Source organism: Lepeophtheirus salmonis, chromosome 14, assembly GCF_016086655.4.
Source record: "Lepeophtheirus salmonis chromosome 14, UVic_Lsal_1.4, whole genome shotgun sequence".
NCBI lineage: Eukaryota > Metazoa > Arthropoda > Copepoda > Siphonostomatoida > Caligidae > Lepeophtheirus > Lepeophtheirus salmonis.
In genome coordinates, this window is record NC_052144.2 from 32634867 (window position 1) to 32650283 (window position 15417).

Here is a 15417-nt window from a genome sequence, read left to right on the forward strand (position 1 = left end):
GTCACTCTTATTTATTTATCAACCTACACAGATCTGTTTGTAACTTTTGCAATAAATGATATAAAAAACAAAAACAAATATGTATATAGTAATTAAATGATTAAAAGTTATATTTCAACAAGATTATGATATTTTTTGACGATAGTTCCTTGATTGCTAATCATATTACTCCAATGCTCTGAGTCAGGAAATATAAGTAAAGCACCAAGAGGACGAACCTTACGTATTCGAGCATCATCTTTTACAATAAACTCAAGGGATATGTGATCCAAGTCTCTTGTTGTAATTTCGTCAGGAATAATGAAGCTGTCATAGAGAAAAAAGTTTGAGTTATCTATATCTAAAATTTTTATAGATTGATTTAAAAAGTACTTACTGTTCATTCCACGACGGGGTCCTTGTTTTCCAACAGGTCTTTGTGTGGAACTCCCATTTATCCCATGAAGCCGACATTTTTCGAATATTCAGAACTGACATTGAGGAAGATGGTCGACTATTCATTCGGTGTGAACGATCTAAATGAACCTAAAAATAAGTTACAAATAACTGACTGAACAAAGTTCCGTTAAAGTACATATAATTTGGAACCTTCAATTTAACATAAGGATCCGAATGGTTTCCAAATAAGTTTACGGGCTTTAGATTCCGAGCAGAAATAATGTCAATTCTCAGCTTGGCACCTAGAGCAAAATATGAAAGACCAAGTTCTAATTGTCCCCAAATTGCAGAGGAAGTGACTAATAGGGATTTAAGCTCAGCAACTTGAGTCTTTAATGTAGAAATCTCTTCATCTTTATCTTCGAGAGAGAATTTTAGAGACTTTAGGATGGAATAAACTCGTGTTTTATCATCTTTCTTTCCATCAATTGGTTCTTCAACCTCCTCCTGATTTTCATCAAAATATAGAACAGACTCAATGGCATCAACACGAAGCTTGTCATTTTGAGTACGAAGCATAGCCAGAACGGACTCAGAGTAATTTAGTTTCTTCTTTAGTTCTGTTATTTCATCCATCAATGAGGATATCTGTATTGATATATATAAATAATTATTTTGACAATGTTTACTTTCTTTTTCATTAGTACAAAGTATTTAATATTATAGAACTACATTTGATTAGCATCTGAGATTTCATTTTCCTTTAAATATTTCAATAAAATATTTTTCTTTTCCGTCACTTTGTAACATGTATTTTATATATATTATATATTTATATAAAAAGGTATACATAAAAAGTTTCACTATTCATTGAAGAAAAGAACAACACAAATGTATGTAACTTCGTAGTTGTCATCAATACCTTAAAATTCAATTTGGCTGCATCCGTTACATTAATCATATCTCCACTCTTGTTTTTTTCATGAAGAATTAAACAGGAATATTCCTTGACGCTTCGATGACAAACCTCTTCAAGAGGAAGACTTATGACACCAATCAATTCATCTTGTTGAGGAAAGTCAGAGTCCATTACTTTGAGAACCAATTCTGAGTCTATAAAATATATTTAGCATAAACAGATGTTGACAAATAAATTAAATCAAGGGCCGATTTCAAAATAAGAGAAGAGAACATTATAGGATATTTATTTTCGCCTGCAATTTTATATTTTCAAATTAACAAGTTAAAATAAACAACAATTTCTAAGGGACTAAGAAACAGAGAGCCCAAAATCTCTTAGGAGCAGTTAACTCCTTCTTTTTAACTTTAAAATGCATTTAAAACACTAATAAAGAACGATAGTAATGAAATTAGTTTAGTGTCAGTTATTTGTTTCAGTCAGTCTAAAGACCGTTCCTAAGCATATATGTCCTTGGGACTAATCCTCATCACTACTAAAACTGATTAAACAAGAAGAAATAAAGTTTAGTGTCGTCATCAAGCACCAAACTTTATAACTTTATACAGGACTGAAATGGACCAGACCGAGACTGAACTGGACATCCCTTAGGGGCGTCCATAGGATTATATATTATATATATATATATTTATTTATTATTTTTGATTATCGGAAATTTTTGAAAAAAAATGATAAAAATAAATTTTTGGGAAAAAATTTGAAATAGGAGATTTTTTAGAAAAACATTTTGAAAACCCAGAGCTATTCTCAAAAAATTAAATTTATTGGAAAAAAAGTCAAAAATCAACATTTGATTACAAAAAAAAATTAATTTCTTGGAACTTTTTTTCAAAAATTCAAAGCTATTCACCAAATATTAAATTTTTCCACAAACCAACAACTATTCACGAAAGATTAAATTTTTGGAAAAAAAAAATTGAAATTTTTAATTTTTTGGTAAAAGATTTCGAAAATCCATTGTCATTCTCAAAAAAATAAAATTTATCGTAAAAAAATAACAAATATCGACAGTTCATACAAAAATATTAAATTTTTTGGAGAAATTTTTTGAAAAGTCGATAGCTATTCACAGAGAATTATATTTTCAATTAAAAAGCAAAACTTCCTGTATTCTTTGTATCTTTTTGTAGAGGGGGATACAGCCCTTCCAGTTCACCACCTGCTGACGCCCCTGACACTAGAAATAATCAACAAATGACAAAATGAAAATATGGGTAAGTGGGATTTTGCTAATGTTTTTTAAATATATACATCACGTCATTAAATTTATTGTACATTGCAACCTTTCCTCTGAAAAATGAGTTCAAAAATAATTTTTCCGAGTAATTAGACAACACTTCCCATTTATGGAACTGTTATTCAATTATAACTGTTCGAAATTGTTCGCAGCTATAAAAAAGATAATTAAAATTCAATCAATTAATGTCAAGAACACTAATGAGGGGAACATAAGCAGAAAAATCAACAGCAAACAAAAAAGTATACTACACAGAGTGCAAAGGTGAAATTTTCCGCGTCATTTAAATTAATTTTTTTTTGCGGTAATTATGGTTTTAGGTTATATCTCTAGCTATGTTGAGATAAATGTATTGTGGTTTTTTTGGTGCACTTTTTAATTTGAACAAAAACGAACGAAAAATGAGTTAATAGGAATAATTAAAGCAAAGGGTTCCGGATTTTCTCGACGCGGATGTAGATCCAAAATAATTTCAAGCATTATTGGCATGACCGTAAGGAAAGTCCGGAACATCAGAGTGCCCAAGTAGAATGATGACAGGAGTCGAAAGTAATACAGGAATTGGAGGAAATGGTTTAAAACGAGATGGAACATTTCCCTGACGTATCAAGTGAGATTAAGGAATCGACAGCTGACAGCAAAATACTCGGGGTATTAGTGAGGTAACGCCGTGATGTATGTTTGCAACTTATCATTGGATGATTCTACCTATTATTTCCAAAACATACCTCTTCAACTTAAACAATATGATTTGTGAACTTTTATAGTACATTCAGTTTAACAAATACTTTACTTTGCTTTATGATGTAATAATCAAAACACATTTACCATATGCTTGACATTCTATTTTCTTATTATAGCTAAAAATAGTCATCAAATATCATAAAAAAGTCATCACTTTCTTTAATAATTTTAGAAATTGATTTATTGTAGGTATGGGATAATATTTTTGGTTTATAATTTTTTGCAAAATTTTTGATCATATTTTAGTCATTGTTATTATTAAATAATACTAGTTTAACCTTAGATTTTCAAAGTTATTTAATGAATAATATCTACTAGAGGAGAAATATTATGAAGCTAACTAATGTTACTTTCATTAATTGTCCTGATTTTTTCAATATTTTTGAAATTTATTTCTTACAAAAGTCAAACATTTATATATTTTTTATTTAATACCTGATTCATGACACACTAATCCCATCTACTATTAGTTTTTTCATAACAAATTTATTTTGTAGCATTTTCGTTTCTAATTTTTCTTCGTATGTAGATTTGAATCAATTTGTATTTTGAAAAAATAAACAGTTATAAATATGTTAATCTAATGATAAATTTTATTCTAATTTGAAGTATGGATTTATAAAAAGAAATAACATATGATACTATTTAATCCAGTGATAAATGAGTCTTAAATAATTACACATTTTAGGCTTATGTATATATCTAGGTTTACAGTGTGGTTCTGAGCTTGAGTCCCGTTTAAAACCATTAAATCTATTTATGGTTTGTATTGGAATATCCTGTATTAATAATTTTTGACAGGTTTAATATTGTTCTACAATATACATATATCTCATTCTATATACTAGCTCTTGTTCTGAACAACATGACAAAAACGCATTGTCACTGAAAGTGAACTAGTACGCACAACGTCATCTAGAATATTTTGCCCTCACAGCGTCTGCAGCTGCCATTAGGGAGTCCATACTGAGCCTCGAAACTTCTCTGGCCTACTCTTGACCATATTTTACAATACATAGTCAAGACCAAGTGAAGAGGAGGGCCAAAACTTTTTGTCCCTAAAGTGATATATATTGTCTTTTTACTTTACTCGTACTTTATTTCCATTAGTGTAAACTGGGCCCTATTCTCTTGTGGCAATATTTTTGACTCACTAACGAATTTTGTACACATAATACTCTTAATTTAGTGAGGTTAAAGTTAATTGAACTTTAATTCTAGACAACACTGTACATATAATAATTTATTAGGTGTCTTGTAAGTATATAGTTAATCTATACTTATTTGTCAAAGACTAAAAATATTTTGTTACTATTTTCGAGTTATTAGACTGTGACTTATATATTCAATTCTTATTTTTTGTGATTTATTTCTGAATAATAATATATTTATTATATATTCGGCGTGCAACTTCATTTAATTTATGTAAAACAGAGGAATTACTCTAATTAACATAGTTTATAGAAAAGTGTTTTTAATAGAGGCCCATAGAAGTTAAAGTTATTGTTTATGTACTCTATTCTGCTTTTGATGAATTTGCTTTAAAAAAACGATCAATCAGTTATATTCATTATATAAATTTTCAGCCTTAATAGATACAAAACCTATATATACCTATATAGTTAAGTCTTCTAGGAAAATTCTTGAAAGAATATGATTTTTCTACTTTAATTTTTCAGAATTGAATGTTTCAATTTTTGAACTTTATTATTAAATATTTTTATAGCCATAAGTATTTTATACAGTAATATAATATTAATGCATTTCTAATTTAATTTTTTTTGTCATAGTACATACACAAGGTAAAAGAAAATTATTAAAAATTTAAATAAAAAATTATTGCAAAACATAACCAATATCAAAAAATTAGTCAAATAAAAAATAAATTTGATAAATATCTTCAAACCCGTTCGAAAAAGTAAAATTTATCTAAATACCTATGTTTTAATTCAAAAAAGGAATTTGTTAGGTATTTATATATACCTAGCAGTTAATATTTAAAAAATATATTTTAACGAAATTATATAGTGAGTTGATATGTTTTTTCTAAAAGCTACATGTGTGCACATATTTGTACTTTAAAATGCCGTTTCTCATAAATAGACTTTACAAACAAATACCATTGAGTTTAAATTTACTTTTTGTCATGAATCAGCCCTATGATTAAATTATTATTCAAGTTAATCCCAAATTACGAAAAGGGCATTCGCCTTTATTTATGTACAATGATTCATCAAAAAATATGCAACCATACTTTATGAAAAAAGAAAATGATGTTTAATAAAAATAGTAATGACGGTTAATTCTATAAGAATTACTTACCTGATTTAACACCATCGTGGATTTTCAAATGAAAGGTTTCGTTGAAAATAGGATTGAGGGAACAAGGCTTAATAATCGTACTTGCCTTTCCAATGGGACCAGGACGAATTGATATTTCCACATAGGGGTCAGCTTTTCCATTGGCATCCATTGGAGGTAAATCCTTTGCATCTACTATTGTAATTGAGAGGACTTCCTTATCTAAAAGTTTTGTACGGAAACGAAGAGTTCCAAATTTATCCATTTCCGTGGAGGAATGACCTGGACGATGCATAATTGAAGGAACGTAATTGGCGTCGAACTTTTTGTTTTCAAAGCCGTGAACTCGAGGTCCACGACTCAAATCGCCATTGAAGAACTCATCATCTTCTTCTCCATTTTCGTCTATGATACCTGGGCGTTGGAAATAGGGTATTGAGATTAGTTGGAGTAATTTTGTATATGTCTACATATTATATGTTATTGTGATTGAATGCGAGTAACGTCATGTTCAATTATCCACTTATTCAAGAATTTCAATTTCTTACTTGATATTTTTATTTGATAATCAAATGCAAATTGGCTCTAATCGCGTGAAAAACATAGAAATTATCATGATATACCTACGTATGTATATATTTCATCTTTAAGAGCATGATAATAACTTAATTGGTGTATCTTTTTTTATCAAGTGTAAATAAGGTAGCATCTATGGTTCTTCCGCATTAAAAGTTCAATGATTCATTTGTGCAAACTATGTATAATGTATAATTTTGAAAGAAAATGTGTTCTATTTGATTGTAATTTAAATCTGATTAATATTTATATCAAATGCAACATCTTTTTCTTGATTATTTTAACAATAATTTATTTCATTCATGAATATTTGGCTTGCGAGTTATCGCTAATTAATTTTTAAAAAGGTACAAATGTATTTAAAATAGATATTATTTGCATTAAAAAATGATATAACATTGATATCTCACCCATATTGTTGGACACAACTATCTAGACATTTCTTTTTACATAGTGATATAGTTCATTAAGGTTCATGATAAAAACAGTTTTATTCAATCATTTTTACATTTAAATGATAAATAAGTTTCTTATGATAAATATATTTTTCAACTACCCAAAATAAAAAAATTTCCCTTTAGTTTCACGTTAAAGAAAACTATAGATAATGTACATTTAATTATGTGTAGGTACTTAATCATAAGACGAAATATATTGACGTATCGACCTAATGTGTATAAACACGAATTAGCCAAAGTTATTCGTAAGATTTGTGTGACTATTTTTGTAACCTTGCTATATTCAAAAAACCAAAATAATTATTGCTTATAATTAAAAAAAAATTAATTTTGTAGATTTGTATTAAATATGATGATTTTGAACTTTTTAAAATGATTGGGTACATGATTTCAAGCATCTGCACTAGATGGATTTCAAACACTTAGAGAAAAAGTAAACTACAGTGGAATATTGTACATTAACAACAAACATTTCAATTATCAACTCTAGGATATAGCTAGATAAAAGTTGTTGCTCTATTTTGAAGGCTAGTTTATTGTTATTTTTTTGTTAGTGTTAAAAATATAGTTAAATAGCTTCTAACTATATTTTAACAATTAAATAGTTAATATTATAGATAAGAATCAATTAATGGTTAAATAACGCTGGTATATATCTGTAAAACACTACACAAACGTACAAAAATTGCTATACATGCATATACTCGTAGATTTTTATATGTCAACGGAGTGTTTGCTGGGTTACAATGCAATGGGATTGCAGACGAAGGAGGGTTCCAATAAATTATTATAATAGTTATCTCATATAGAGATGATTTTAGCGAGATAAAATTCGGCATTCATAACTTATTTATAGATAATATGTTCTGCTCGAAAATTCATCAAATTCTATAATTCACGTCCATTTTTCGGATTGACATAAGCATTAAAAAACGTACGTAAATGTTGTTGGACATTCTTTCAAGACAAAACATGCATTTAGAGCATAAACAGAGTAGATTCTTAATGAACAAAAGCAAGACTAAAATGAGTAGCAAATTAGAATGCAAGGATCGTTAATTTTGAATACAAAAAGTATCATCAAAAAGTGTACATACATACATAACATTAACTTCCAAGTTCATGTACCTTTTACGAACAAACGAATAAATAAAAAAGCACATATGTATGTTATTAAGTAAGTAAATAAGAAGAGGAAATCCATTGTTGGAGTTGTCATATATAAGCAAGACATGCAAATCAAAAGTAATTATTTTCTTGCAAAAAAACGAAAACAAACAGGTAATATGTATTCTTTAGAAATGTGACCTCATTTCATGAAATTTTATCAATTGACAAATTTGTTTTTAATTATAGGATTTTCAATATTTGCTGTATAAACGAATGGGTATTCATCCTTGTTTCTAATAAACGGCACAAGTATACTGCATCTTATTATAGTAGAAATTGCTTACCCTATATCTCAAGGAACCGACAAAATCTGTCTACTATAAAAGAGATCCAAATTGTCGAATAAATTAATCGAATTAAGTATTCTCTATTAAATAACTAATTAGGGACCAGAATAATGTTGACTATTAGTGATTATTAAGAGTTGAAGCCAAAATTGAGTTTTACTTTAGAATATTATAAAATGAAGAACATCCTTTTTAAAAGTTCCTTCACTCTTTTATAATTTTTTTTACAATGGCAATCAATCAAATTCAATTAAAGCATGTGACATCACTTTTAACTCTGTTTTATTGATAACAATTAAAAACTTGCATAAAATTCTATGTATAGCCATATTGACCTTTAGTAAAAAAATAATGAATCTATAATTAAAAAATAATGCCAACATAAAATTATAGTATATAATATCCATTTTTTTGTTGTTTTTTGAAAAGATTTACTCCCCTTTGGTAATACCTGATTATACCGTAGTAAAAATTCCAATATTTTGGCTTAATTTAATATTAATAGGTCTATTAATACCTCCCCCCTCCCCAAATTGGTATTGGGATAGACTCCAAAAAAGTTTCATTGGTCATAGTTTAGTTCAAATATATTTATGTACTTTTCCATGTACAATCAATGTATATTTTACTTTTTTTAGAGTGTATGAAAATGACTTGAACACATTACTTTTTATTTTTATTCCATTTTTTTACGTTCCGAAAATATTTCACAGATGCACATACATATATTTAAGTATCGTAATCCTTTTGAAATAGCATTTGAGTACCATGATTGATGGAGATAAATGAAATATTATACCGTTTAACAGACCTATTTTAAACGGTTTTACACATACCCCACAAACATAAAGTTCAATAATTGAGAAGTATTGTATAACAGCTTCAAACTTATTGGTTTTTTTTTGCTGTTTCTATATGAAAAAAGATTGCAAGATATAGTGAAGGTCTGTAAACTCGATCTAAAAATTTCATAATTTTCATATTTACTAAATAAACAAACTGTAAATATTTTAAATAATGTTTTTTTTTTTAATTTTCAAATTTTGTGTTTAAATATTACTATTGCAGTAACTAAAAAAACTAAGGTTAAACATTTTTGATTAATATACTATTTGAGTGTTCTTAAAAATGTCTTTTAAACGACATAATATTTTATATCCTTCTATCAATCATGGTACTCAAATCCAAAGGTGTGTAATAGATAGAGCAACAAACTCGTCTGTATCAACTTTTTGAGGATATTTAAAAAATAGTTAATCTTTAAGACACAATCAATATCCAATTGATGAAGATTATGTTAAATGTAACTACAAACTATGTATTAAGGGCTTAAGAAGTATGTATGAATGGGCAATGTCATGAACTAAGATGTCATGCTTTATGGGATAAACAAATGATTTTTTCCCCTCTTAAACAAGGTATCTATTTCATTTACTTTATATAATACAAATAATATTAAGGACATTTGTGTTATAAAAAACAAAAAATAATATCAATTTTCATAACAATGTAACATAATGACAAACATTATAAATATTCATGATATAAATTTAAAAAAAAAAAAATCTCTACATACTAATTTAAAATTGAATGGACTTAAAACAAACTGAAACAGCAATACAACAACTTAAAAAAAGAGACAACTTAGTCCGTATTTTCCTTCTTGTACTATCAATGAATAATAATTAGTCTAAGAGTTTGTTAATACCGAAGTGAGATGGATGGAAAATATTTAATGAATTCGGTGGCCCAATTCCACGATGAGACATGTGGTTGAGGAATCCTCATGGTTAAAGTGGTATATTTAGTGGCTATCCATATCAAAATAGTCCTCAGATTTTTCCCGTTAATCAAACTGGGAGCTATTTATCAATAAACACTTTACAACTACTGATAGCTGCACCAATTACATTTTTTCATATGAAATCTGCTTTTTGTTAGTCAGAATGCCAAATAGCACAAACAATCATCATTATCTTTGCTCAAAATCTACAATATTTTGGAATTTCAGTAGTATAAAATCTTTATAATTATTTTCAGAACTTGATAGCGGAAAAAAGCGTGCTTGATATCTTAGTATATTCGTCCCCAGTCTTTGAAATATAGTCAAACCTTATCAAAATAGTTGAAGTCTAAAACTCTCTTTCGGCCATCATTGATGCCTTTCCAAGCACACATAATCATTTTTTCCCATATTTGAAGAAGATGTAATTTCCTTATGTGGTTTTTAATATCCTATCGAATAATGTATTCAACCAACTTTCTTCATCCTTTAAGAGACTCTCGCCTACCGAGGGTAAAACCGCATAAATAATTTGAGCAATTAATGGGGAGCTGTATAAATCTACTCTCTTTTGCAAGTAAAAATTCTTCACACCTGACACCACTTGTGGGCTTGACAGTTTAGCTTCACAAAGTTGGATCGAGATTGTTGATATCTTTTGCATTCTACTCCCAAAAAACTTTACAAATTCAACTACATTACAGCCTCCTAACATTAATGGAGGCACAGCGCACCATTGCCAAATATTAAGGATGGAAATATTTTCCACATTGATTTTTATCCTCAAAAATAGATAAAGGTTATAAAAATAGGGAAGTAACATCTAGATTTTTTCAATTAATTGTCTGTCCATTTTTTCTCCAACATCCATGTAATATCATCTGCATATAGATCAATCAAATGCCTTTTACTTCCTAGGGAAACACCAAAACCTCTATATTTCCGCATGAGTGTACAACTTAATTGTTCCATTGCAGCCACAAACAATAACGGAAATACGGGACATTCTTGAATAAAGCTTTTACCTAATACCATAGGGTTACTCTGTATTCCATCAATCACTAAAGTTGAAGTGTATTGAGTAGGAGCGCACGTATTGGACTAAAAAACGTATTAGAAGGTATTTTTTTACAGCACGGATGATACAATGATGGCTTAAATAATAAAAAGTCTTGCTAAAGTCAATCGTAATAATTGTTCCAAATTGTTTTGTTATTTAAATTTTATAGTTTCGTAAGAATATTTCGCAAAATATCGGCAATATGTCATTTTTTAAAGCTTTTGTTCTGAACTCTACTTTGTCTTACAACACCTGTTAATTTTTTTATGATTAATTAAGAATTGTCAAAGGGCTCCAATGACTAAGTTATGTCCTATTACTTTTTTTGGGGATGAGGGAAATCCTACCTTAAGTAAGATTTGGGGTGAACAATATTTTTGTTGTAGGAAATCAACTCCTATAGCATCCTAATATTTCCTGCTAATTATGAAAGAACATATAGTAAAGGATTTTGGATTTGTAATTACTTCATTATTGACAAAAAAAATTACAATTTTCACACATATTCCATTATTCATCGATACATGTTTTAATCTTTTATTTTAATTTCTTTCGTCATCGACTTTCCTCTTCATCTCTTCTTTGCCAAATCCAAATGTATTCGTAGTTTCCAAAGTTAGCATACCAACAAAAAACATATTTCTTATTAATACTTTAATCTGATTGCTTCCCATTCCTCCAAGTGAAAAGATCATGAGCATTATTTAATTTCTACGTTAATTTAAAACGTCAACAAGATTCACTCATTAATTAATTTCCGGAGTAAAGTATTCGGATTTACGTATGGTCTTTTATGAATATCAACATTGAGGTAGACAATTAAAGCTCATGTAAAAAATCTCTTTTTATATTAATAATTTTCCATTGATAGAACCGGGATGACTTTATATTAGGCCCATATGCCTTTACAATATTAAATTCAAATACATTAGATGATATTTGGATTTGGTGCCACTCCCTCCTAAGTTTTATTGAATTATTCTTTAATATATTTTGATTTCCCCATTGACTTAGCAACACAAGTGATACTCCCTAGAAATACAACAGTGTAGTACAATTTAAAATTTCAGGGAAGGCATAATGGACAATTTGGATCATAAGTTCTGTAAGCATATTGTGTCTTGTTGTAGAGCGATAATCTTTTCCATTAACATAAGTCTCGATACCTGTTGTCACCCACATCTAGTGTGCATATAATGAAACTATTCTTATCATACCCTAATTCCTTTTAATGTCATCTGAATATGGTCTACAGATGTAACAATTCAATGTCATTTGACTTGACTGATTATGAAGTTTATTATAATACATTATAATAAAAAATAAATAACAATAACAAATATGATAAGACAAGGCCATATGTATTTTAAGGATGCTAAATTATTGTCAGGATATAACCCAGAGTCAGGTTTTGATATCTTAGGGATAAATCTCATCTTTGATCTGGAGGATATGAAATATTCACAAATAGTTACAAGCTTTTTGGATTTATTAGGTTTTGTCAATATTTCTGCAGCCACTTCCTCCATTTATGAAAAGACTTTTATTCATACGGCTTGTGAGAATCTATTTGTATAAACTCAGCTCCCTTGAAATGATTTGCATTTATCATTTATTATCAACTATTATAGTTTTCCTCCTTTCATAATGAGAAAATGAGGTACAAGCCAGGGTTCCACTATTCATGGATGCCTCGTAAATATACTACAGGTGTTCCACAAATCCTTTTATGATTAATCAAGGGGTCAAATTGAACCAAGTATGTTTACATAAATTTTATTTGTGACCAGATTTATAATTATATTCATCTCTTGTTATAGAGATCTTCGGACCAGAAAAGAATGAATCACTTGGTCAAGGCAATAAAGTTTGAATATATTCTTAATGCACGAAACTATGTACCATGTCTATCCAAAACACTTAATAAAGAACGTTAAACGTGTTCATTTTTGCTTCATTGTAAAAGTAATGTATAGTTAGGAATCTCTTTGTCGAATAAAGTATATTTATTCAACTACATCAAGTAGTAGAAATAAAACTTAGAAGAACAAAATATCAGACATTTTTTTCTATTACTTTAATTTTATTTTATATTGGTAAATATTAGGATATCATTTGCATTTTAAGTTGTGCAAGTTTATGAAGTACATAACAGTATTTAAGTAAAAAAAAAAGAATCCGAATTGTCTCCTAGGTCAAATAAAAATTCTGAACTCGAAAAATTTTTCTCTTACATTTTTATCACCTTTTACATGGTTAGAGATGTGAAAAACAGAGAGTCTAAACAAATTCATTTTTCAAGAAAATTTTGATATGAATTTTATACAGAAGAGAAACATGAAAGTACTAAAAAGATTATATTATTTTTAGCAATCCTTAAAAATGTTATTTTAAATAAATAAAACTATATGTGAATGTCAAATATTTTCACTACGACCGAATTATCAAAGTTATTAATAAAAAAATTCCTACTGGTTAGGTTATAGTAAAAGTCCGATCCTGAGTGCCGATGAGTATTACTCCAAAGTCTTGTCAACGTTTTCTTAATGCCTTTCCCGTTTTTTGTTTCCTCCTCTTCGTCTTCGTCTGATAAGGAATAATCCTGCAAAATAAATTAGGAATATTTTATTTTATTTAGTGATTGACTCAACTCTCACGTAGCAACAACCAAGGCAGCTTTTAAATTGAAACCATAGATTTGATATTCGAAGTCTACATTTCTTGAATCCCATAGTACATTTGGAACAATTGAAAAGTTTATATCCTTTTATTTGATGAAATAATGCACCAAACAGGAAAAGTGATAAGACAATGTCGTTCTTTGTACAGAAATAAATAATTTAATACACAAAAACAAATTCTATTTCTTTCTTGATAAGGTTCAAATAGTATCTATGCAATGTATAGTTGATGGAGTTATGACATTCACTACAAAATATCAAAAAATCCACGATTTTAAATTTAAAAAGTAAACTTTAAAAAAAATAATAATCTCAAATCAAATTTTTTCAATTTTTTTTTCAGCTATTCACAAAAAATTTCAAAATCCATAGCTATTTTTTTAATTTCCACTATTAAAAGTTTTGTAGAAAAATTTAAAAAATTCATAACTTTTTTTTAATTCAAAAATTCAAAGCTGTTCAGAAATAAATAAAGTTTTGGGAAAAAATTAAAAAATCTTGAGCTGTTCACAAAAAATTCAATTTTTAGAAGCAAATTTCAAATATTTAAATTTTGTGGAAATTTTTTAAAAATGCTTACCTATTCACAAAAAATTAGAGAAATTAAATGTTTTGGAAATATTTCAAATATTAAATTAAAATATTAAACCATTTTTAAAATGAATTACAAATCATTAAAATCTACATGGAATTTTATTCGATGCTGTATTATAATATCACTTTGTAATATTTTATTAAAAGAGTAGTTATACATTTGTACATATTTGTGTCTGATAGTCAAAATTGCTTCATAGAAAAAATAAAATGGCCAATATATCTATATTATATAAAGGACAATAGATCAACAAGAAATTTTATTCCTGTCCTTTTGGAAACAGAGCATAAGTTAGTATAATTTATTACTTTGTTTATTGGTCAAAAAGAATACATTATGAAATAACCATGACTTATCTAGCGAGATGAGACAATCGACAGCTCACAACAAAATACATAGTTTGTTTTTTTGTGTTATAGAGGTAACGGCGTGATAACAGTATCAATCATGAACAGAAGTTATTTCTTTATGAAAAAAAGTAATGACCATTACTGCTCCATCTTTCCTCAATCAATTCATTGTATCTCTCAACCTATCATTTCTAAGAGAGAAGGAAAAATGTCCTTGTTTCATATAATATTTTGCAAATTACGTTATATTTCCAACTCGAAGATGTTTCTTTACTTAATATTAGTTATGATGAGTATGGATTAACAGGGGCGTTCTGAAGGATTATACATATATTTTTTAATAATGGTTTTTGGAATTTTCTTGCAAAAAAATCAAAAAATAATTTTTTTCTGAAAAAAATTGGAAAAATGAAATTGTATGGAAAAAAATGTCACAAATAAAATTTCAAATATTAAATTTTTTCGAATTTTTTAAAATAAGCAGAGCTATTAAATTGTTTCAAAAATATTTCAAATATAAAATTTTCCTGAGAAAAATTTCAAAAATACACAGCTTTTCATAGAAAATTACTTTTTGGAAAAAAAATCGAAGAAAATTTAAATTCATTAAAATTTTATTTTGGGGGGGGAGATTGGGGTGGGGTTACAGCTTCTTAACGCAACTTCGACACAAATCTGGTTTATATATTATAACAAAACATAATCAGGTAGATTCTAGAAGGATTCCATATCTCATATTCGTACATTAAAGTTGGGAGGACATAAATACGATTTTTGTATATAATTCTATTATATAAAACTGCATATAAAACAATATC

General features: G+C 27.9%; 1 protein-coding gene across 1 annotated transcript; it reads right to left on the reverse strand.

Moving 5' to 3' along the window:
• Window positions 1-82: 82 nt before the first annotated feature.
• On the reverse strand, window positions 83-13785 carry LOC121129473 (uncharacterized). The gene is made up of 7 exons (XM_040725197.2): window positions 13631-13785; window positions 13446-13575; window positions 5661-6053; window positions 1301-1491; window positions 589-1026; window positions 377-525; window positions 83-306 (listed from the first exon to the last, which is right to left on the reverse strand). Exons 1-7 carry the CDS (start codon window positions 13703-13705, stop codon window positions 108-110), a joined length of 1575 nt encoding a protein of 524 aa, XP_040581131.1. The 5' UTR covers window positions 13706-13785; the 3' UTR covers window positions 83-107.
• Window positions 13786-15417: the final 1632 nt, after the last annotated feature.

Excerpts from the sequence above, each read along its gene's own strand:
- LOC121129473 (XM_040725197.2), bottom strand. The coding sequence starts at position 13,705 with ATGGGATTCAAGAAATGTAGACTTCGAATATCAAATCTATGGTTTCAA. Across the intron at positions 6,054-13,445 it reads CTTTTACTATAACCTAACCA|GTATCATAGACGAAAATGGA; the intron begins GTAGGAATTTTT and ends TCCAACGCCCAG. Across the intron at positions 1,492-5,660 it reads CCACGATGGTGTTAAATCAG|ACTCAGAATTGGTTCTCAAA; the intron begins GTAAGTAATTCT and ends TATATTTTATAG.